This window comes from Nuphar pumila, chromosome 7 (assembly GCF_984573655.1).
Source record: "Nuphar pumila chromosome 7, dmNupPumi1.hap1.1, whole genome shotgun sequence".
In the NCBI taxonomy this organism is placed as follows: Eukaryota; Viridiplantae; Streptophyta; class Magnoliopsida; order Nymphaeales; family Nymphaeaceae; genus Nuphar; species Nuphar pumila.
The window spans coordinates 112,401,037-112,427,236 of record NC_143255.1 but is presented as its reverse complement, the minus strand read 5'-3'; the positions used below and the strand labels follow the sequence as shown (position 1 = coordinate 112,427,236).

General features: G+C 38.7%; 1 protein-coding gene across 1 annotated transcript; it reads right to left on the bottom strand.

Annotated features, from left to right (window-relative positions):
- Positions 1 to 10,751: 10,751 nt before the first annotated feature.
- LOC149832966 (uncharacterized) lies at positions 10,752 to 14,585 on the bottom strand. The gene is made up of 4 exons (XM_090012660.1): positions 14,377 to 14,585; positions 14,195 to 14,298; positions 12,842 to 13,903; positions 10,752 to 12,701 (listed from the first exon to the last, which is right to left on the bottom strand). The coding sequence occupies exons 1-4, from the start codon at positions 14,537 to 14,539 to the stop codon at positions 11,877 to 11,879; spliced, it is 2,154 nt and encodes a 717-aa protein (XP_089868786.1). The 5' UTR covers positions 14,540 to 14,585; the 3' UTR covers positions 10,752 to 11,876.
- Between the last annotated feature and the right edge of the window lie 11,615 nt (positions 14,586 to 26,200).

Sequence of the window (26,200 nt, the reverse complement as noted above, 5' to 3'; positions counted from 1 at the left end):
ATGTACGTTGTAGTAGTATGTGCATTTTGGACAATGATAAACACAAATATTTTGACCCACATATAAAAATTAAAAAGCAATGGCTAAAGAAAATATGGTGCATTCACGTTGCTGAAAATATGAAAAGACTATAATGCATAATGCCAGTAGATTTGCCTAATCTCGTCCTTGGAAAGAAACAACTGTGAGCCACTCCTTCAACTTGGCCATAGGCTTCCAGGCTTTGCTTTGCCACTGTAAGATACAAATTTGAATGAAAAAAATAAAATGTTGTATCTTGAAATTGCTATCATAAAATATTTCAAAAATCATATATTACCTTACAAAGTTTGGTAGATGAACTTGTTCATTTGACAAAAAAGAGAAACCATCCATTAGTTCTTCACTCTGATTGTTTTTTAGTTCTGCTGATTTATACTAGTAAGGGCCTTGAGGAAAACAATGAACTGGTCTCAACATACCTTTCTCATTGCTGGAACTTAAACATGCCGTCTCTCAGTGTTCGCATATTGCATAAATGAATAATAGTCTTTCTGATGCATGAAAGAAGAATATGAAGTCAGATATGCAACCTTCACACATTGAAAATTTGTTCTCATAAAAATCCTACATCCATGGCTTGGCAGTATCTTAACCGAGGGGTCTTGAGTTGGAATCCCTGTAAGAGATCTGCAGTTTGGCTGTCAAAACAGAACCATTGTTTTGGTGCCGTATGGAATTTGACTTAACCTGTGAACTCTTTACCAACAAGCAATGGAAATGCTGACATTGATGTTTGTCAAATTGTTCATGTTTAACATGAAAGAGGTTGAAGGGTTGTTGATGTATTTGATATGATTATATTGGAAATCTTAAAGAAGAATGACTAATGAGATTTTGAAAGAAGTATTGCTGAATGAAAGATCAGGTTTCTTAAAAGAAGATTATTAGTGAAAAGTTTAACAAGGGCATCATTATGATCCGTTGAGACAGGTGATATAGCCTAAAAAAGGAAATTCCATTTGCTTTTTACTGCAAAATAAAATATTTTGTATTCAATTTTGTAATTCAAAACATATTACAACCTTTTTTAATTAAAATAGACATCAAATGTAAGCATGAAGAATCTACTTAGGGCGCTTTTGATAATACGAAAAAATGGCCAGATGACTGTCTTGGGGAGGACAAGAAAAAATAGTAGAAAATGACTGTACTATCCTTTCAAAATGGTGCACCTCTTGAAATGCCACATAATTATTCGATGAAATCCACTTCATATCCAAAATCTTAGATTTTTTTATTTTTAGGACATTTTTTGCCCTTTACACATACGAATCCATTAACGTTTGTGCGATATATAGATACATTGTAGGAAATTCACTCTTTAATAAAAAGATCACTTGCAGAGCTTTGCAAATAGAGTATGATCTTCGCAAAGATACCTTACAAACCTCCCTTAATTAAATACTTAAGGAGTTTTGTAAATTTGTATTGACACTTGTAGTCACCTGTTGCTAATGTCCCCCATGTTCATAATAAGATTCTACATGCGTAAATATAGTATGCCTTTGCAAATATTGGACTGACTTTCGTGAAAAAAACCTGAAGACCTCTTTTAATTAAATACTCTTCACGTCATGAACGTTCGACATTCACACTTTGATTAGAGCTTGTATCACAAAATCTATAAAATCATTAGCAAAGTTTAATAAGTTGGAGGGGCTTTATATTAAATAACATCCATGTGAGGACTAAATCAAGTCTATATGTGTAACTGGAGAGGCCCTACTGAAGTTACATCTTACAAACCCTTCTCTTCAACAACCCCTTTCAAGCCACATTAAAACATTTCAAACCTAGAAGTTTTGATAGAAAAACCACAAACAAAATGAAGCAAACCACAAGACAAAAAGAAGGTTACGTTGAGTCTTGGATCTAGATCCTTTAATTCCTACACTCTCTTGATTTTTGAGGAAAAGATCCATATTTTTTTACGTCATTTTATAAAATCAAAATTGAATTAAACTTGTACTTTGTTTTCTTTTAACTCAAACTTTTATGCCATTTTTTTATGCACTGTTTGAATGCAAAACACTTTTAATCAAGTATTCATTTAACAAATTCATGGGGTAAACAAGAAAATGAATACATTGTTTTGAATACAAAAATCACAAAATATTAAGAGATCTCCCTTTCTTTAGATTAGCAGCAAACAAAAAGAAAGAAGAAAAGATCCTTCAAGAGATTTTGATACTTTGTACATATACAAAGAAGATCACATATTGTAAATATCAATGTTAAGCACATGCGAAACATTGGTGTCTTGAACAAAGTCAAGTTTAGTTAATCTAATGAAACATAAAAATGCTGCAAAATTTCTTACAATAAACAGTTTGTTGAAGATGCATAGTCGATTACTTTAAAAATCAGATTGCAAGACTTCTTACAATAACCATAATTATATATTTCTACTGTTTGGGTAAAAAATTAAGATAATAAAAAATCAAATTATGTAAAATACCAAGAAATATATTAATTCAGTGGATGTCTAGATTAATAAAAACAAGAAAGCACCTATGTTCTCCAAGGCTAACTCCACTCAAGATTCCCTACCAAAATTGAATATAGGCAAGATTTAACCTACTCGAATTCAAAACCCAAAATAAACAAAGAGCATAATATTGGTATTTATAGGAGCATTCATCACAATCACTATCACATCTAAGAAATCAAAATATAAGAGCCAACACTATTCGCAAGCATATTCATTAGAAAAAGAAAAAGAAATGTAAATGCCTAAGTGAAGTGGATGCACTAAATATATATTTTCTATGATTTTCTATATTATAAAGCTCATGATCACATCGAATAAACAACCACATAAAATTTAAAGAAATAAAGCAAGAAACAAACTCACATGAAAATGAATTAAACAAACAAAAAACAAAATAAGCTATTGAACATGCAATGATAACTTTAAAATTCATGCAAATGTTACAAAAAATAACTGATTTATCAAAAGTTTCAAAAAATAATTGATTCAATTGTTAAAGATATGCTTACGAGAATATCTCACCGTCGATGACATCCAGGACGCTAAAAAAATTGTCGATGAAGTGCTGCTGTGCGACAGAGTGCAAACAATAGTGACAGAGAATTTTACCAAAAATAGTTACCAAAAAAGTTTGTTAGGAGAAAGACAGTTGGGAAAAGGCGGTTCGGGGACCACAAAAACCATAGTTTATTAAAAAATAGCACCAAAATGTGAACCATCACTTTTGAAAAAATGAAGCAACACATTTAATGTTCGTAAGAAGATTCATAAACAAATGAAAAAATTGCATTAAAGCCTTGAAAGAATTTGCGAATCTCATGTTGAATATGCGAATGTTCGAAAAGCCTGCAAATGAGGTTCAAAGATCCACATATGCAGAAGATGTTCATGAATCATTTTGAGAACGAGGACGTCTGCAAATGAGTGACGACATTTACAATAGGTATTTGCAAATGTCAGCAGACATTTGCAGACTTACATGAGGAGTATTTAGTTAAATGAGGTTCACAGGTGTTCTTCTTAAAGGTCGTCCAATATTCGCAAATGTCATACTATATTTGTGCAGGTCAAATCAAAGTGCAAACATCGGAGACATCCGCAACAGGTGATTGCGAACATCAACACAGATTTGCGAAGCTTTTTGAAGAGTATTTACTTAAGGGAGGTTTAGAGGGTCATCTGTAAGGTCAGAATTTAAAAAAAACACTGAAAATAAGATAAAATGTATTTTAGCGGGTAGGTTTGGTAGGTTTTCATTTCTCAATAGTTTAGTTTGGGCATTTGATTGCATGGAGCAGTCGTGTTTGGACTCTGCTTGTATCTTGAATAAGTCAAGTTTTTCTCCTAGGTGTCCCAGTCCTTTAATTTTATTTTTAGTCCTTTTGGTTTTTGTATAGTGTCCTGGACACCATTGCTCCTAGGGGAGGAGTGAGACACTATTGCTCCTAGGAGAGGGGTTAAACACTGCGGGACCACTGGATGAGTGGGAGATCGTGTTCCAGGAGTTCCACGCATTTGCTGTTTGTGTCAAGTGTGTGGCACAAACAGTAGCGATCCGTGGATGCTGCTGTCCGCGCAATCAAATGCCCTTTGGGGTGTTGCTGCCAAACAAGATGCTGATCCACAGTGAGACAAACCCACTAAGCGCGGTATGACACTACATGTTTCCACATCATTAAAAGGGAAAAAAGAAAGAAAAAAGCTTAGAAAGACCTGGCAGGAGAAATCTAGATCCCTCAGGTAAGATGGTGCAATTTTTAAGTGAGCCTCTAGCAGAAGCCACTTGTTTTTCAACTTTTTTTTCCTTTTTTAAAATCAATTAACCTTTACAAATAAATATAATCTACATGGTTTGCTTAGGTAAAACTTTGTTTCAGATTGTCTGATTTTATTGTATATCAAGCTTTTTTTTTGATAGGCAAGCTGGGGTTAAGCAGACCCCTAGCAGATATCTCTCAAACACCATGTGGCAGAGGGATTCAAGCCTGGGCCTTCAGCTTAGCACAGGACCCCGCTTACCACATGGGATACCACCTCGGTGGTTGTGTATCAAGCTTTTATGATTGAATAGGTCATGCTTTTTGCATCGAAAATGCTTGATCCAAAGTATATATTCCTATAAACGAACGACGCTGACCACATTTGGGGGTCAGGTTGGTCAGATAGCTCACACCTACTACTTTTCTGGCAAGCACAAACTTGATTGCATTCATGAGTTTGGCTGGGTTCCCATTGTGGGGACACTGTCCATATCCTTGAGCAAATTTCAAACCTAACCAATACTAGAAACCAGTTGAAATCTACTGGATCTTTAGGTTTCCACAAAACTATTTTTTTTACGACGAGGACCCCTCATTGAGAACTGGGTCACCGACGACCAAGCTCTTGTGAAGCCCACCAGTTAAAGGCACCCACACACTCGGTGGGAGTCGAACCTGGGATGAAGGGGTAGGGCATATATAGGTGAGAAGTTACTGGTGTTATGTGCCTACACTGGGTTCATTGAATTTGAAGACTAGATCTAGCAAATTTCCCGCCTTTACATAATGGGTTTGTGCACTAATTCATGGGTGGGCCCAGACTGGAACCCACATTAGTCTTATCAGATGTGAGTCCTCAGTGCAAGGATGATAAGGGGAATCTGCTACAGACCCAAATTGTTTGCCTTGGAGCACAATCTTCGTATGCCAATATCTTAGTGGCACCACAGGCTTGTCTTCTGGTTGGGGGGACCCATAAATAATGAAGCTTTGAGTAAGTGAGCCATGCAACTCATTGGTGAATCTCTTACTTACTGACAAGTTTAAATGTTTGAATGCTTCATCATCCAATTTTAGCTCAAAAGTTTAGTGATGATTAGGACACAATGTGGTGCCTGAATATTACAGAGGTACCTTTACCTTATGTTTGTAGGGGCCCAGTGGAAGATGTCTGGTTGTTCTAATGCATGCACGATGACCATCTTCCAGATGGGACAGCACGTGCGATAAGATTAAAATTCAAAAGTTTAGCCCAAGAGGTATGACCACCTACTTTTGCAACTCATTAAAAAATAGTACCCAAGTTTTTGTAGTAACTTTTCCTTATACACAAAAGCTCTCTCTCTCTCTCTCTCCCCACAAAAGTTTTTTGTTTTTTTGTGTAAATGGTGTTTTCATGTTTTGCTGTTGTGTTTGTGCTTGTGGGACTCAACGCTTTTTTGAGTTTCACTTTTAAGTAATGTTAGATCGCTTTTCGGCTCTCTCTCTCTCTCTATATATATATATATATATATTCATTAATTAGTTACCTTCTGGATGGATCTATGCGAACAAAATAATGAAGATAATGGGTTATTGTAGTTAACATTCAAAACCTGGTGCATAAAGTCTTGGTAGATGTTTATGCAATCTTGCGTATGCATCTTAGTGACCTTCCGCTCCCTCCTGTTGATGCTACCTCTCCTTTGCCGCAATCTGGGCAACCGGCTCCGGTGTGAGTCCGTTTATCTGTCTGATGTTCTTTTCTCTTGTGCTTTCTTTTTGTTTTGGCTTTTGCTCTTGTTCAGTTCATGGGTTCAACATTTTGTTGATCTTCATGAGTGGTAATGTTGAATTACTTTAGTCTCTCTCTCTCTCTATATATATATACCACCGATAATATTTCACATTGCCAAAAACGATCTCTTTCAAAGCTATCAAAGACTAACTTTTACATTTGTCCTAGTAAGTTTAGCTTTTATGAGCTAGGAAATAGACTAATTCAGATATCTGGACCTTTCCTGTAACTGTGTTCAGTTAGTGAGCTTTCAATATGGCCTTATTTGGTAGAGACACAGCATGATTTTCTCATAAAAGCACTGGTCCATGTTTTCTCATCTTGCCAACAAATAGCTGCAGGGTCTAAACAAAGGTTGCCAAATGGTAAACAGAAATGGAAAACGTCATGGGAAACAGAAACCAAGAAGGGAGTTTTCAAGCGCATGTGAAATGGAATACGGGAAACAAACTGAGAAACGACTGGGAAACACATGAGAAACGTTTAAGAAAAAGAAAATCATTAATAACATAATAAATTAATAAAACCAAACATCAGAAACATGTATTGACGAAAGGGAAATACTTGAAAAATGCATGGAAAATGTGTGGAAAACGTGCTTTGCAAATATCGGAAACACGTAGCACATAGTATGAGAAACACATTTCCCAAAGAGTTGAAATACATTTCTCATAATTTTTTGGCATTTTCGAAACATTTTGGAAACACAGTATTTCTGGTTTCGAAAATGGTTTCCTAAGAAACACATTTCCCACCCACTTATAGCGTTTCCAGTAACCTTGGTCTGAACCAAGATGAATCTCCTTCATCTAGTTCTACAGTTGAATTGCTGGGTTGGGTGCTTGTTAGGAGATGGGGAAGAAGCATTTTAAAAGGCATGGTTCCCTACATGCAGCCAGTAATTCCTTGAATTACATGTCCTTTCACCGTGGCAGCTCTAAATTTGAAAGGCACATAATTTGGCTAGGTTTAAGACATGGTGCCATATATCAACCAAGCAGGACTGGCATGTGCTTGTGTTAGGTAACTTTGCATATATGAGCCTGAGGCAGTGCAAGGGAGAAATGACAAAAACAAAGGGTGGAGTTTAGTGAGCACATGTGATGGAGGCCCCTCAGGCCTCAAAGGACAACAGTGCTACCATATTCTTGTAATTAATGTGATAGGCTTGCTGCCAAAATGATCAATTGTGTGTGTCTGTTGCTGTGTCTAAAATTAGTGTTCAAGCTGTTCACTACCACCACCACCACCACCACCACCACCACCACCACCACCACCACCGCGCTTTCAACATGTTCGAAGCTGGAAGTAATAAGATTTGAATTCAAAACCTATTGAGTCGAGCTCGAGCCGGCTCATTTATAAATAACTAAATACATTGTCTTAAAGCTGGAAGCAATAAGGACTTGAAACAAGCCAAACACTTCAAACCATTTAATTTTCATGATGTAAAGTAGATCTAGAATATATCTATTACTGCATAACGCGCCTATAACAAGCTGAGCCATGGTCAACATGAGGAAGAGGGAAACACTTATAGAGTTTTACACTGCAGACACCAAAACAGGGATATGGCCAATATGACACCTTTTGGCCCATATGGGCTGAACAGAGAAGGCCAGCCAAATGACCCTTATCTGAGCCACCAGTTTCTTTCTCCACATGCAAGGCTCCAGTGGCAGACTGCATTAGGGACCTCCTTATGGTCTTTGGCTTAGGGGGCACATGGGGACCCATATCACTGAGAAGAGAGGGGTCTACGCCCTCTATGTGGTTAAAATTTAAATGTTTGAACGACCATACACCTTTGTCTTCCAACTTGATGACATCAATTATGGTAAAATATTAAATATCAGAAGTGTAGATTTTCAGAAATATGGTTTCCTGCCACATCTATCTGCCCTATAGAAGGGATGTTCTTATCATGGTGCAGAAAACTAGCCAAATCCAACTGGGTTTTAATATCCCAATCAACTGGCAGGCCTACCCCTAATATTGAACCGATATATAGAAATAGCTGTGTGACCACACCCATATTGAATTTTATATAAGACTTGAAATTAACATCCAAAATTTTGGGTGGCAATCTTTCAAATTTCCATTTGACCAAGAAACTGAGGGGCCTGATACTGGCGGTTCACAGTTATGGAACAGCCAGGAAACAAACAGAGGGCACCTGAAAACCAGCAGAAGATAAAACCCCATATCAACTTCTTGCCCTCTGTTTAACGTATGTCAATCGGTTAGATGGAATGATGGCCTGCGTTCTGGAGTATGACAGGGTATGGGCTATACACACACATACGTTCCCGTAAGTTAAACGTTAGGGATTACCAATCAAATCTTTGGAAGGGACCCAACCCTACAGGGGTCAGATTGTTCACATGAATTGAGCGAGGCCTACTAATTGGGTAGGCTGTCAAATTTTCCCAGATTGGATCTTTGAATAGGATTGCCACTTATATATATATATATATATATATATATATATATATATATATATATATATATATATATATATATATGAGTGAGGGGTAGGTGCTTAATGATACGTGTTTAATGGGTTTTTCATATTTTATTTTATTTTGAAATTCTAACAGTACAGATGTGATCTATGTACTTGATTTTATAGGGATCAGTCTTGAAGTGTTGCACATTGGTGGGTTTTTATAAGGTTAAAAAAATCAGCAGTCCAAAATCTTTGTAAATTTTGAGGCTCAAAATATCATTTTTTTCATAAAAAACACATGATCCAGGTATGAATTTCTCATAAATAGACCATGACCAACATATTTATGAGGTTGAAACTGCAAAATAAATACCAAAAGAACAGAAAAATCCATTAAATACATATGATTAAACATATTTCATTGAGCACCTTCCCAACTCTTATATATATAATCACTAGAATATGAGAACTAAAAATATGGGCATTTAGAACACTTTTCTTGCACATACAACCGTGCTTGGCAGGATAAATTTGCTAGGAATCAACGATTGGATCTTGTATTTTGATGAAAAAATATGATTTTTGAATGCTTAAATATTTATGAAGAATATGAGTCATTGATTTTAAAGCCTTAAAAAAATCACATTTATGCATCAAAATTGGATGATTCAAGCACGTGTTCTCATGAAACCAAGCATGTTGACCACATCCGTATCGTTAGATTCAAGAGAAAAAAATAAAAATACAAAAATTCATGAAATTGAGAGAGAGAGAGAGAGAGAGAGAGAGAGAGAGAGAGAGAGAGAGAGAGAGAGAGAGAGAGAGAGACGTACGTTCTGAATGCATTGGTGTTTGACACTGTTTTTCAATTCAACTGTATGTATGTATTGGGCATGCTTCATTTGCTAAGAACTGGGACCTTAGTTTATGACTTTTGATGAAAAATATGATTTTACAATGTTTTAAATTTAAAAAATATGCACCATTGATTTTTCAACCCTTAAAAAAACTACTTATATGTCAGAATTGGATGATTCAAAATCTGGTCCCTACTATTTGGACTGTAGAACACATCTGCACAGTTAGAAAGAAAAACAAACCTTAGTGAAAAATTGAGTGAGAGGCCACTATCATCCTTACATGCATGATTATTATACAGTGACCTTGAGTTTGTGAAAATGACCGTTGGTGCAGTAATGCGAAATAATCTCGATGTCAGTTGAACGGAAAAGGGCATTATTGATGCTGATCCAACCTGTCTACGGGACCATGTTAAATGTCCTAAAATAGCCTATGATAGACCTGAATTCCATGGCAAGGAACATCTTATGTCAGTACAGGGCTGGTAAAGGAACTGAATGAGACTAGCTTGAAGTGTTCAAGCCTTGGCTCATTCATAGTGAGCCAAGCCAAGTTCGAGCTCATAATCAGACTGAGTCAAATTATTTCAGAGATGAAAGAAATAGGATTACAAAAAAATACTTAAAAAATATATATAAAATATATTTCTTACTACCTAACAAGCTTACAGGAGCCAAACCGAGTATCTATTGTTCATATTCAGCTTGCTGAATCTATTTTACGAGTTTTAACAAGCTCTTTACAAGCGGCTCAGCTTGTTTTCCAGCCCTAGTCAGTATGCACTAAGACTTTGTTTAGGAGCTTTGAATTAGAAGTACCCTGTGATTTCCAGCCCGTGCATGCACAAAGGATGAACTGAGAGATAAGAAGACACAAAATTTTTAAAATTCACTCTCTGTGTAAAGGCCATTGAGCAAATTCATGGGCATTTAGACTCATGGGGTTTGAGGTAGTGGGATGGGGCCTGGACCGTTTGATGGGCAGTCTAGGTTCAAATCTCATAGGCATCACCTCCGCGTAAACTAAAACTCGGCGATTCTCCGGGGTCGAGAGGTTAGCCCTCAGAGTTTTAGGCCGGCATGAATAGAAACTGTAAGTATGGCAGACTGAGCCAGCATGACTAGGTCTCTGCGCTGGGGCTGTTTCTCAGAGTAAAAAGAAAAAATTCATGGGCACTTAACACAATAGTTTTTCTTGCAGGCTCAAATCTCTAGTAGACCTTGCAACTCATTTTCAATTCACTACTTACCAAATAACAACAAATTGAAACCTCCAAGCTATTATCAATAACAACAAGTAGAAGGAAAAGAGAAATGGCCAAATCGATCATGACAAAAGAGTGTAACATTATATAAAAAAGCAAAAAAGCAAAAGCAAAAGAGAGGCCTCATATATTTTATGACAATAGTAGCAATATTTACAACCATGCCCCTCGACGTGGGCCCCACGTTCTTATTTTCCTTTTTGTGACAAAAGATAGTACAAAGGTAAAAGCCTTAACAAAAAAAAAGAAGTGAGAGTCTAGGTTTTGTCCTCATCAATTTGCTCCATTGGCCTTCATGTCCCCAACATCACAACTGCGGGATACTTTGGTCATTTTGTTTTCCTTGGGGACAAAAAGTGTCCTTTTTTTTTTTAGGGATCGAGAGCGGCGAAGACACTTCCCGTGCGGTGCGGTCACACAAAGTCGCTACTCTCCTTCACAAGCGGCTTCCACGTTGTCGTCAATCTGGCCTTTCTGGACACGTGTCCGGCTATGCTGGCGTTATCTTTTAACGTGAACTCCACATGTGACAGACTCCTGACAGTCCCTCCCTCATTATTGAGCCGTTTTATGTACGACTCTGACACGTGACGTCACCCACCGAAGAATCTACCGTACCCGGGGACACCTTTATCTCTCGCGGAACTCTACTGAAAGAGGAGGAGGACGTTTAGAGAGAGAGAAAATTGCCTCAATTTTAGAGAGGAAAAGGCGCCACTATAGAGAGGAGAGGGAATGAAGGGTTCCCGTTTTAGAGTGAAAGCATCAATATTCTAGACAGAGAGTCTGCATCAAGCTCCTCGTTAGAGAGAGAAAATTGCTCATTTTTCAAGAGAAAAGGCGCCACTATAGATAGGAAAGGGGAAGCAGGGTCCCCATTTTAGAGAAAACACCAATATTCTAGAGAGAGAGAGTCTGCACAAAGCTCCTCATTCTAGAGAGAGAAAACCCCCATTTCAGAGAGAGAAAAGTCCCAAATCCTCAAAAAGAGAGCAAGTCTACAGAAGGTTGCCCAATTCTAGAGAGAGAAAGTTCCCAAATTCTAGAGAAAGAACGACCCATATTTTCATAGGGAGTCTAGACAGAGAAAAAGTCTACACTTAGGTTACAAATTAAAAAAAGGAGATCGGTGGGCCCACGTTGGAAGAGAGAGGAAATCTAGAGAGAGAAATTTCTCCGTTCTAAGAGAAAATAAGGGCCTCAACCCTAGAGAGAAAGACTTTTCCCTGATTCTAGAGAGAGAGAAAGTCGACCACGGCCTCAGCGACGAGAGAATCGGCGATGTCCTGACCGATACGGAACAGGGTCGTCTCGGAGACAGACTCGGGATCGGTGTCGTTGACGGGTGACGAGTAGTGGCCAGAGTTCACGTCGCCGGCCACGAGCGCGTCGATGTCCTGAACCACCTTGCAGTCCGCCGACGGGAAGCTGCACACATCCATCCATACATCATCCAGCAGCTGCTTCCCGGTCATGGCCATCATGCATGATCCTTGCGCCATCATCATCATCATCATCATCCATGGCCTCATGCTGAGGTGGGGCCTCAGCCTCTCACGTAGCAACTCATCCACTAATTGAAACACCAGCTTTCTATTGCTCCTAGTGTTGACCATGCTCACATGAAGACCACCATCATGGCCATCATGATGATGATGGTAGAAAGCATCTAGTTTGGTGAAGAGGGTGGGGTCTAATGGATGAGAAAGAGAGTACCAATGTATGAAGGAGACCTTGGTGTTAATCCCAACTCCCATTTGCTCGAGTATGGTCTTTATGTATCCATGCACAGAGAGATTATCCTTTTCTTTTCTTTTCTCTTTGTTGAATGAGAACAATGATGATGATAATGGTATGTCATGGATGGGAGTGGGAAAGGAAGAGGAGAGGGAGTTGGGCCATGGTTTTTTGGGCAATATTGTAGGAGCAAGTTGATGATTGGCATTGGTGGATTTATCCAAAAAGGATGCAAGTTGGTTGCTACAGTGAGTACTATCAGAAGAAGAACCATATTGTGGAATATCATCGGGTGCTGTTGCAGTCGTCGCCCGAGATTGCTGGTGAAAAGAAACAACCAATTATATCAATCTCTACCTTGATGCTAAAAATGAGAATGAAAACAGAAAAAATGTAAAGAAAACAAAAAATCTAAGCATCCCAAGTAATAGGATGAGAGAGACAGAGAGTTCACATATACCTGTTGAGGAGTGAGCCCAGAGACAATGGTACGGAGCATCCGAGGGGATGCCTTGGTTGTAGGGATAACGGAATGGGCCTTGAGAAGGGTATCACAGATTGGCTTCTGCCCTTTCTTTGGGACACCAGACTTAACGTCTAGGACCCTAACGTAGCTCTCCCTTATCCTCGGGGGTCTCCTGTCCTTCTTTGGTCCTCTTGACATCACATCACTACTACCCTTCACCACCACCTCAAACTTGGGCTTGCCCTTATTGATAAGACTCAGCCTAGGCCCCTTGGTGGATCTTGATCTTGACTCAATGGCCTGTGGTGGTGGGGTGCAGAGCCTAGCCTTGTGTGAGTTCTTTGGTGAGCTCGAGGCCGCCTGGTTTTCAGGTCTTGGCTTGGTCTTGGTGGTGCAGTCCTCGACTCTATACCTGACCCTTGGTGAACATGGTGGACTTGGATGCCTCTGCTCTCCTTTCTCTTCTCTTGGCTTACCAAGACGAGGCGAATTCGAAGATAACACCAATCTAGGACTTGTTTTACCTGAATTCAGGCTGCAATTCATTCTCTTGGTATCAAGATTTCTCAAAGAGTATGACGAAGTTGATGATGTTGGGGAAGATGCTATTGGACCTCCATCCATATAATTGACGTTCATGAAGGGGGGCACATTTTCCTTATGGCTCTGGAAGGAGAGCCTGTGCTCGACGTCTGATCGCCGTGCCAATGAGATCCGTGGGCTCTCCGGCAAGGATCGCGAGAATGCCGGCACTGGGTTGTGCCGAATTATGTTCTCGCATCTCTTCTCAAGGATCCTGAGCTCGTGATTCAGCTCTCTAAGCTTTTTTTCTCTAGGATTAAAGACCTTCTTGGTGTTGTTGCTGCTTCCATGGTTCTTACTAGAGGCATTGATAGAGTTCACATCAAAACCATCCTTTTCTTTTCCTTTTTCAGCATCATCGGGCAAAATCTCAACCCCCATTAAACGTGCAACGACGCTTGGGCTTTTGCCTTTCGTATTCGGACTAATTGAATCTTTCGGAGCCTCTGATCTTGTAAAAATGTCGAAACCCATCTACAACAAAACACAGATTCATAAGAAATATTTCAAGAGAAAGAGTATTACTTTAAATGAAGGAAAGAAGAAATATGACTCGCAAAACCAACATCATGTAGGTAAAGCAAGACAATATGATAATGATATAATGATAGAAAACAAGCAAAAAGGCACTGTTTCTGATAACCATTTGAAAATTTCAAAATTCATATCTATATACCATAATAACAACTGGAAAAAGAGGAAGCAACCAGAAATTGCAATTGCAGAAAAGTAGTTGCAATATAGGTGAGAATAAGGTTCACTTACCGGAATATCTTCATCTTCAACATCTTGGTGAGGTTGGTGCTGCTCAAGTGAGCCAGGTTTGGCAGTGGTCAGGGCTTCGAGGCTGTTCCTTGGAGCTTCAATACCTGCATTTTCCATTCATTACCACACCACTCAAGCTCTTGAAAAGGACTACCAAAAAAAGGCTTTAATGGAATGCCTACCCGTGCAGGAACCATCCTGTGGTGGGGGGCAAGCTGCGGCCTGCGAGCTATCTGTGGTGTTGATGGCTTCTTGACGGAAATCAAAGAGCTGAAGCATACCACTCATGCACCCCATTACTCCGTTGCCTCCTCTCTCTTTTCTTATAGATCTGCTCCACCCCATCTCTCTTTCTACTGCAGGAGGAGGGAAGGCCAAGTTTTTTGGTTTTTCATCAATTTGTAGGAAAGGAAAAGACGGTAAAGGCATTTATAGCGTATCTTTTAACGCAGGTATAAGGGGTGAGGTGTGGTGAGGGTGGAGTTGATGCGATGCATGGTCCTTGGATAAATATGAGTATTTGAGGGGGCAAATTAGGGAACATCGGTACTTGGAGCATGGAGGAGCCCCTTTCTCGATGCTCATAGATACCCTTATCTCACTATCCGGTCAGGGGCTGCCCCACACCCACCTGGAAGTCGGTGGGCAGAGCTCACTTGTCTGTCAACGGGTCGGGTTTGGTTCAGACCCCGGTGGAACCAGACCCAGACTTTATTTTAGATGATGGTACCGGGTTCAGACCTGAGTCCAATCAGAGGTATCATAAAAAGAACCATACCCTAATCCTATAAGGATTACATGAACCAAACCCAGACCATACCCGGTAAAATAATATTTTTATATTGAAAATTTATGGATCTTTGTCTGAACTCGGGTCAAACCCTTGTGGATAGCATTCAATTTGGTCTAGGCATCAAGTTAGTATAAAACTGCGGCTATGGTTGACCAATTTGAAACTTGGATTTTAATTCATTAGTCTAAAAAAATAAAAACTCTGATGACTTGGGCGAGTTATTTGAATAGGTCATTACATTGACTCAACTCGGTTCGTTTCTTTTTTTTTTTGAGAAAAATGAAAAGAATTATATTAATACGATATTCATAACGCATATATGTGTTATAAGGCAGTCAAAATTTTTTATAGTGATGAAATCATGCTTATATGTGTTCAATCATGCATATACTAGCTTGAAATCTAACGACATGAAATAAATTACATGAATCTTTATACTTGACGGGCACTAGAGTTTATGTTGAATTCAGACGAAGTTTCCCTGTCACAAAAAAAGTTGCACAACCTATTATGGACAATGAAAGTTATGCATTTTATCCTCAAGACGCTGACAGACACCATCCCAAGAGATAACATGGTCAATCGGATGGTGAAGTGGATGTTGGCGGGAGAACTCTGAGCACCCCAACTGCAGGAGGCAACGATTGGTGTGATGTTCATGTTACTCTCAAACCCAAACACACGACCCTTTTTGGGTTCACCGGTTGCAGTCACCCATATTGCAGGATCAAAAGATGGATGCTGAGTGGAGTCATCGCCATATCACTCTACCATTTGCTGCTCGTATGACTCCTACAAAATAATGATTATAATATGAATTAATAATCAAGAATTACAATATTTATTATAATATAATTCATAGTAACTTGTATATTACAATGTTTATTAATACAATAAATACATACTGATGTCACTCTCGCCTTTTCTGATACAAACTCTCCCATGCTCTTACATTTATGTGTTTCAATAAATACATCATTGTAAGGCACAATGCCTTCTTTTTTTGCTTCATGTAAGGTTAAAGGATAAAAAAATTAATTAAAAAGTATGTAAAAATACTTATAAATTTGATAATATATATATTGATGAGTTACCATTTTCTTTTAGTGGCTTTCAAAATTCCTAGATCCACTTGTGTGTAGATGAGCATCAGACATCTTCGCTCAATTTTGTGCAGCCTTTGCTGAGCGGTTTCAAAATTCATTGCTCGCCCACCTGTCGCATATTCCCTCTCAATAATCTCTCCTGATAGTAGAAGGGCCATGACCCTTCCACTGTAGTGGATCATCTATCCCACCAACTGCTTTTATTGCTGCAGTCTTTATATTATGCAGCATATCAGCAAATCAATTGAGAGTCACCTTTTTCCACACTACCCTCGTGTTCTTCTCCTCGTTCGTAGTCGCGAAGCGATGCGAAACCTATAAATACTTTCAGAAAGTTAATACACATGACTATAACAAAAAATTAAATATGAAACACATTACTTGTGATGAACTATTACATACCATGAATGAGGACAATAATCTGTCAAACACCTCCTTTGGGTAATCTTTTCATTGAGCGACTTATCTTGAAAGATGCTGAAGTAGTGACTTCCTAATTTTTTGTATTACTTCTTGTGGTTCGAACCTTGCATTGTATATGAATGGATACACATTAACAATTGACTGTCGATATACACTATTTATAAGATAAATATTGGACAAGTGACAGTGAAATAATTACGGTCGACTATCGATATACACTATTTGAATGAGTCATGATGTTTCAGACTGAGAAGACCCTGCATCCGACATTGTCTAATGTACATGCGAAACATCATCTATAGAAAATTGAGTTAGAAATTCACACAATGCACATTCAAACTAATCAAGTATATAATTAGTTAAATGATATACCTATCGAAGCAACTCGTGAAAATGAAGGCTGCGACTGACTACCACTGGGTGCTCGACCACTGTGACCTCCATGAACCATATTATAACAAATATAAATTTTCTTTGGATCAGTTACACAACTCAATATCTTCATTGATACATAATCAAATAAAAAATAACTTCATGCAATACATTCAAACATTGCAATATATTCAAATCATTGCAATATATTCAAATCATTCACATCAAACATTGCAATACATTCAAATTATTCACATCAAACATTGTAATACATTCAAATCATTCAAATTATTTAAATCATTCACATCAAACATTGCAATACATTCAAACATAAGGTATGTATTAAAAAATGTATTTCACTAGCTCGAGTATGCTTCCTCATCACTTGTTTGACTTTCATATTCTTCTTGTTCCTCCTAATCCTCTTCGTCCTCTTCTTATTTATTGGGCACTCATCCACTTAGTATATCATTTGGATCACATTCTTCTATACGTGTGCCATCAGACAATAGAGATATGACATGCATACCATGTGCAATATCGTGACCATAACAAAAGTCATACATATCATCTGATTGATAGTAATCACCCTCTTCAGCAATCTTGTCTTCCTATAACTGATCATACACAGGGTATAATTTAGACTTCACCTTGCAAACTGCCTACCATTTATTTCGATCTGACTTCCTTGTATTCAGATATGAAGTATAATAAACTTGTTGAGTTTGTGAGACTAATATGAATGATTCATATATTCCAAACCATGATTTATGATTCACCTCCACAATGTCTGATTCTTTATCGACTCTTATTATTGTTAGATCAAACCAATGACACTTGAATAAAGTTACCCTATTATTTATACCTAAGTAAGTCAACTCCATTATTTCTTCAATAACACCGTAGTTGTCAAGTTTATTTTTATCGTAACTGATATCCTTGACACACACGTCACTATTCATCATTGACTTGTTTACACCATAGTCTTTTATATGGAATCGATAACCATTTACGATGTATCCGTTGTAACATTGCACAACTTTGGTCAGACCATTTTGTAAATCACATATTTCTTAGTCATTAACATTACCATGGCAGACCTACAAGCATAAACGATGACTGTAAACACGACCAATTAAGTAACACATTGTTGTTTACATGGAAAGAATGCATGTCATCGTTCTTACCAACCCTTTCAACCATGTCACAAACTTATTTTCACATTATTTTTGTAATTCTGAATCAGTGAGATGGGAAAGTTCTCTTCGGAACTCTAGATCAAATCGTCTGCACTTAATAAATAATTATATTACCAAACTATGTACGTAGAAAACTTAGTGTAACATATTATGTATACTTACTCGATGTAGGGGTCGATCACTGAGCAATTAAAAAGGATATAGATTTATGCTGCATTTTGCTCTCGATCTTCCAAGAGTCTTGACCGAGAACTACCAAAGGCATGCCCAAGTGGTTGAAATATCGACAGTTTGTCAGCTACAGTAAGTTGTTCTCCATCATCATTACGAGGTGGACAAATGTAACATGTTGGAATGTGGGGCTCAAAGTATATAGATGAGAAATTTGAAATCTCTTCTAAAGTGTTTGCCTCACAAATAGAACCCTCCACTCTTGTTTTATTCTAAACAATTTTTTTGAGGTCAAACATGCATCTGTCAATAATATATATCTCGTAATACAATAAATTTGTAATAGCATTAGAGAGAAAAAAAATATACCTTTTAAATGAGTACATCCACTGATATTGCACAAGACCACAAACCCTAAGTTCATATGGCAAGTGTATGTTCACATGTTCTATAACATCGAAACATGCTGGAGGAAATATCTTCTCTGGCTGACAAATAGTAGTGACGATAGAATACTCTAGATTCTTTACCCCAGTTACTACAACCTCCGATGCACACATTGTTCTAAAAAATTGACTCATGTAGGTTTGTCTAACATACCATGGAATGCTAGGAGAATCAACCGTTGCATGATAACATGACGATCATGGCTCTTCAACCCATATAATTGTCCCTCATCTATTTTCATAATCCTAGTAATGTCAGAGACATATCCATTTGAAAATCTCAACTGTCTCAACCACTGGCATACCTGCTTTACTTGACCTGGTCTAAGCACGTACCTTGCCTTTGGTTTCAATAGTTTGCCATTATACTCTTTGAGTTCCAATTCTGGTCATTTACATATTACTTTTAAATCTATATTGACCTTCGAATTATCCTTTATTTTTCTTTTGACATTCATTACCATATTGAACACATTATCAAACACATTTTTCTCTATATGCATCACATCCAAATTATGTCGTATCAATAAGGTCGGCCAATATGGTAGCTTCCAAAATATAGATTTCTTTGTCCAATTGTGATCCTTTCCAAATCCAAGGATGTTGTACTTCGGGCATCTGTCAATCAATATAGAAAGTATCGTATTTGTCTTAAAATCTCCATGCCAGACAACCGTGTAGGTGAACCTTTTAATTCAGTTATGTCTGCTTTGAACACATTTTTTTATCGTCAGAACGGATGATCACTGGGTAGAAATTGATGGTGACAATTAAACCAACATGGCTTCCTTCCATGCGTCAATCTAAAAGATTTTGTAACCTCCATGCAGTACGAACATGCAACCTCCCATGTATGCTCTAACAAGATAACATATCATATGCAGAGAAGTCACTAATTGTCCATAAAACAACAACCTTCATATTGAAGTTTTATTTTTTGTGGGCATCGTACGTGAATACACCATTATCCCATAGTATTTTTAGTTCATCAATCAATATCCTTAAATATACATGAAGATTTTGGCCCGAAGACGTTGGGCCAGGGATCAATAGAGACAAGAAAAGATTTTGATGCTTCATACACAAGCTTGGAGGATGGTTGTATGAGGTGACAAATACTGTCCAACACGAGTATGGGGTTGATCTACCCCCAAATAGATTAAATTCATCTATACATAAATCGAGCTTAACATTTCTTGCTTCCATTGCGAATGTTTGATGAGTACGATCAAAGTGCTTTCAAGCTTTCACGTCAACATGATGCATGATCTTGCCTTTATCATGTCAAACTTTATTTGCATGCCATCTCATGTGTATAGCTGTCCTCAAAGACATATACAATCATTGCAATTTAGGGGTGAGAGGAAAGTAGTAAAGCGACTTGTATGACACTTCTTTTGACCTTGTGCTACCATTGTCTCTTGTCTTTGACTTGAACCGAGGATGCCCACATGACAGACATGATTTGCTATTTTCTTGATCTTTGAAATATGACATGCAGTGATTTAAACAAGCATTTATCTTTTGATACCCCATACCTAAAGCGTTAACCATAACCTTCGCACAATAGAAATTTTGTGGCAATTTCTCATCTTTAGGCAATATACTCTTCACAATAAAGCACATACGATCAAAACATGATTGACTCAAATTATACTCAAGCTTCAAATTCATTAGTTGAAGAACTGCAGACAAGATAGTGTGACTCTCACAACTATTCCAAAGTGACTCATCAACATCTCTAAGTAACTCATAAAATCTACTAGCTGCATCGTTTGGTGTTTCTTCCTCTACCCCAATTGGTACATCATTACGACACATAGCAGAACTCAGTTCTGATCTTACGACATCAAATATCAAATCCATATATGGATTATCGTGCACCATATCCAACCGTACGTTAAAATTATTCCAAAATTCTTCATCATAAAGTGTCCAATTCTGATAATCAATCACAAAACCCTTCTTGTATAGGTGATGTCTAACGCCATGAGGTTCTGCAAATCGATTGTGCTTACACATCGTGCAAGAGCACCTGATCCGACCTGTGAGATCCACTGTACTGACACTTGCCAATGCAAATTCAATAAAACTGTCAACACCATTCATATATTCAAGCGATACGTCATTGTCAACTATCCTACGATACATCCATTCACGGTTTGCAGTTATTTTGTCCTATGATGTTACAGATATTATCCTAACCATTTAAAAGAGAATCATAAGAATGATATGATAAATAAAATATCTAATTTATCATACATTCATGATGAATTTAATGATTTGATATATATATCACACACACATCTATATATACATGTATATGATGTCATTCAATCACAAGAACTATGATGCATGCATTGATAACTTAATATTTTCATGTGCAAAATCATTCATTTGAAGCATTTTGAAACATTGATAACTTATCATTCATTTTTATGTGCAAACCCATTCATAACACAATACATTCTTTTGAAGTATGTTTTCATGATATAATTTCACATGGAAGACATAATCAAATTGAAAATAGCTTCATGCAAGCAAAAATGGAGTTACATCAAGCATTGAAATACATGCAAATCATTCATATCAAAACAATGTCAAACATGTACCTTCAATAAACACACTCTAATATCCCGCTAACTACTACCATGACTAGCATGAAATCCGAACTCCAAAAATAAGAACACTTCTATTTTCATACATTAAAATCATGCTCAGCATGATCTCCGAACTCCATCAAAGCAGTCCTAGATATCTACAATTAAGTGAGTATGTGAACAGAAAAGTGTTGCATCCAAGAAATTAAATAACATGTGATGCACTTCCATCACTTACTCACCACGGGTATTTACTCGATTTGCATTGCTTTTTCCTTTGCATTTTTTTATTTCTTTTTGCATTGCATTTTTAACTGCATGCGATGCATAGCACTAAGCATTGCGCAATTAGCTCAGCTACGTATCTGCAAAGCACAAATATACAAAACAATACAATACAAAATAATTTATTGGTGAGAGGGAGACTGTAAGACAGGGAGACAGATAGGTGGCTCGACCCCTTTTTGGTGAAAAAAGAACAAGGAGGGGGCCGAGCCCCTCCCTCGCATCCCGTAAGACAGGGAGACAGGGAGACAGGGAGGAGGCTCTGCCCCTCCCTGGCAAAAAAAAGAACAGGGAGGGGGCTGAGCCCCTCCCTCGCATCTCGTAAGACAATTTTGCCTGGGAGGGGGCTCGACCCCTCCTTGGCAAAAAAAGTACAGGGAGGGGGCTCAGCCCCTCCCTGGCATCCCGTAAGACAGGGAGACAGGGAGGGGGCTCGACCCCTCCCTGGTTAAAAAAGAACATGGAGGGGGCCGAGCCCCTTCCTCACATCCTGTAAGATAGGGAGGGGGCTCAGCCCCTCCCTGGCAAAAAAAGAATAGGGCTGGGGTCGAGCTTCTCCCTCACATCCTGTAAGACTAAGAGACAGGGAGGGGGCTCGGCCCCTCCCTGGCAAAAAAGGAAGCGAAGGAAAAAAGGGGCTCGCCGGCTGGCGAAAAAGGAAAGAGAGAGGAAAGTCAGGGGTTACCTAAAAGGAGCCGGCGTTGGTGTCAGCAGACAAGGGAGACTAGAGTCGGGAGAAGGAGAGTGGGTGAGGTCGGAAGGGGGTTGCCGGACAAAACTCACCGACTGAAAAAATGATGCGTGCAAAAGAGAGGGGAGCGGAGGTGAGAGGGGGACTTAGTCGAAGGGGGAGGTCGACGGGCGAAGGGTGACAGGAGGGGATGAAAAAGAAAGAAAGCACATTAGGGTTTTACGAAAAAATTAGCAACGAAAAAATTTCATTGCGAATCCGTCGCCAAGTAGTGACGGAAAATTTCTGTCGCTGATCCGTCGCTAAGTGGCGTCGGAGTTTAAGACATAAAATTTCCATCGTGAACCCGTTGCTAATTAGCGATAAAATATTTTCCGTCGCTAATTCTGCAAATAATTTGAATGTTAGCGACAAATAGTTTTCTCTAGCTAATTCGTCGCAAATTTGTGATGAAAAAAATCCATTGCTAATTAGAGTTTTTCTTGTAGTGGCAGCATATTCAATACCATGACCTTTTGAAGAAAAGTCCAAAGCCTGCCCATTAGAGAAACACTAACTGTTGTTTATATTTTCACGAAAGTATATATATACTAGTTTTACAAGCTTAATCGAGCTTTATCGAGTTTAGTGGCTTGATCAAGCTTGGATCTTTTATGTAGATCAAGCCCAGACTTGTGTATAAGCTCGACTCATTTACTTTTATTGACGAGGTTGAACCAAGCTTAAATGGGTCTAACCCGAGTTAGTTCTGTTCATTGTGCATCCCCATTTGAAATCACCAAACCCTGCACCATACTACTTTATGTGGTTAGGGAAAGGGACCTTCAAAAAATGAAAAAGTTTTTAATGGGTCATCCTGACTTGTGATTTCCTTCTTCTCATTGAACTAGAAAACAATCAGGTTATGTTTGGCAGTTGGGTGTCAGAGAGGAGAGGAGATAAGAGTAGAGAAGAAAGTGGGTGATGAGGCTGGCGTTGTCAACCAGGCTACAGTTGAAAACGACCCAAGTTCCATCTCTCAAATCGAGATTCCCAAACACTGGAAGTAGATAAAGTATTAGGGGGACAATTGTTTTGCCCAATACGTGGATGTCCCTTATAAAAAAAATGGGGCACCCCCTATTAGAGAGGGGGATCCAAGGAGCGCTTAAGTGACCGAGTATGTGACACAACCAATCACATGACAACATTCAGTGTGCGGCCTGAAATCTATTGTTGTGGATCCCATGCATTGTTGTCATGTGATTGGCTAGTGTCACATATCCGAGCACTTAAGCGCTCTCTCTGGATCCCAACTCCCCGCTATTAAAGCGGAGGCATCGGTGCACTGCCTCCCAATTAAAAGGACTCAACACTTATAAAGTGTTTGGACCAAACACAAAACCATGCCTCCCAAGCACCTGTAGGGGAATATAGTATTAATTAATAAAATCCTCCTCATTAAATTGTATCTCCCTTTCCAAACTGAACTTAAGGATTAGTGTTGTTTTGTATTAACTACACGAGCCGAGCTTAGGCTGGCTTGATTCAGCTCGAATAAAAAATAAGATGTTCAAGCTTGGCTCAAAATATTTCAAGTCGAGCTTGAACAACTTTTGTCCAAACACGGCTCAAGTTGAACTCAAGCTTGGCTGGAGCCAGGCATTTTTTTATTTATTTTTTTTTTGAACTGCAATGAAAACAATGGATTTTGAACTACCTACCCTGTTCCGTGAAAGTCTGACACCTTACCCATATGAAAACGACTGCTTAATCTGTCAAATTTGCAAACATAAGTATACATATGCTATATATTCTATGCATTATACAACTACACAAGCCGATCTTAATCGAGCTCAACCGAGCTTGATTGCCCGATGAAGCTCGACTCGCTTTTGTGTACCGAGCTTGAGCTTGTGATCAAGCTCGACTCATTTATCTACCTGAACAAGTTTGAGTCTAGCTTAAACGAGTCAAGCTCAATGTGCATCCCTAATCTCTGATATGATTTGAGAGGTCAGATCTGACATCAACCCCATGCTTTGATTCACATGTCCGTGGATCTCTGATTGATGTTTATAGCATTTTTCTCACAAATCTCAGGTTTTGAAAAGGTTTGGATCTCTAGTCAGCTCTCTCTTGTTGTCTCCAAATTGAACTAGAGATCCTTGCATTTAAAGAAAAAATGCTCAAAATAAGGATCTGATCCTTCCCCTCCTCTTGTCTCTCAGTCGAGCTAGAGATCCATGGATTTGAAGGGGAAATGCCTAAAATGGGATCAAAGCGTCGGATATGATATCCTTTGTTTGAGACAAAGTCAGACCAAGATGTAGAGGGGGATCGACGTGGTTGGTAGGAGCTGTCAGTGTACGTCTCCTTGTGGTGGGACATTACAGGTTCAACCCGAGTGGTAAGCTGAATAGTAACTGGTGGGGGTCTGCCTAAACCCACCTTGCCTTTTAAAAGAAAAAAGGATGTAGGGCCCATGTCTTGATTTGCTTGTTTGCAAATCTCTTCATAAATATTAGAATCACAACATTCAAGCACATCCTAAAGGTATTAAGGACATGACATGTGAGAAGAGTAGGGATGCAAATGGGTCAGATTTAGAATGAAGGTTTTGCAATTTTTAGGTGATCCGAATCACTGGATAAGGCTCCTCAATGTATTTAGTTGTTCCGAATCCCAATCCTTTGTATCTCAAGAAAAGAGACCAGGGGAAAGGTCAAAAGGGCACAATGGTAGGATTGTTATTTTGGATGATGTTGGGGGGATTCGAGGACCCGCTTTTGGTTGGACGTGGCAGTTTCTTACGTGGAAGGAGTGTGTGTTTCTGTGCCTGTGTTAACGACTTTTTGAGTTTTGGAAGTGTTCTATGATGCTGCAACTTTTTTTTCCCCTTAAAATCTCTTTTCAAAATTAAAAGGAAGAGTTGGTAAGACTGACTGCTTCATATGGGTACTGTGCAAGGAAAGGGAAGGGTGCCATTTTTTATCACCTTGGTGATGAGTCAATTGATTAATGGCTCTTCTGTTTTTACCTTCCCACTTGCATGAGTTTCAATTTTTAGAGTAAAAATGAAGAAGTATCTTTACATGGTGTAATTGGGTACCCTAAGGGATATGCACTTTCTTCATTCATTCAATCATTTATTCCTCTCTCTCTCTCTTATTTAATGTTTTCCCTCTTTTATAGCTTACAAAGGCTGGTTAGGAAGACTGAGAAAGTCACGACTCTCATCATCATCCAGTCAATTCAGGGAACTTAACTACCAGTTCAATCTGAATACTATGAGCCATGGCTTTTGAAAATGTGGTCCTTTTTCGTATCAGTGTATTAATTGGTCCCCACTAGGGATGGCAGTGGTAAGATGTGGGGGACAAGGTCTCCACTCCCGCCCCTTCTCAAATTCTGCCCTACATGAGTTTTGATTTTAACCTCTATCCCTGTCTCATGTCACCTATCTTTGGTTCAAACAGAGCGAGGCAAGGCAGGACCATGTTTATCTCCGTTCTACTGCAATCCCTAAAAAAGAAGGTCGAATCGTTGAAGGGTATTTTAATTATTTTATTAGTGCGGATCAAGGATGGGGCGGGGAACACGTAAGTCCATCATTGTCTCCATCCTCGCACGAGTTTTGATTTTAACCTTCATTTTTGCCTCCATCCCCGTCTCATGTTCTCTATCCCAATCCAAATAGGGCGAGACAGTGTGGGCCCCCATTTTCCCCTGATCCACTCCCATCCCTAGGTTCAAATCCCATGGGTGACTCCCTGAGAGCAAGGGATAAGCTCACATAGTTTTATGTTGCCAAGATAACAATTGTAAGTACAACAAACAAAGCCAACATGACTAGGTATATAATCTTGGAGGCAATTTTTCCTTGTAAATAAAAAACAAAAAAGATGGGAAGGATCAAGATCCAAATCTAGATCTAGATC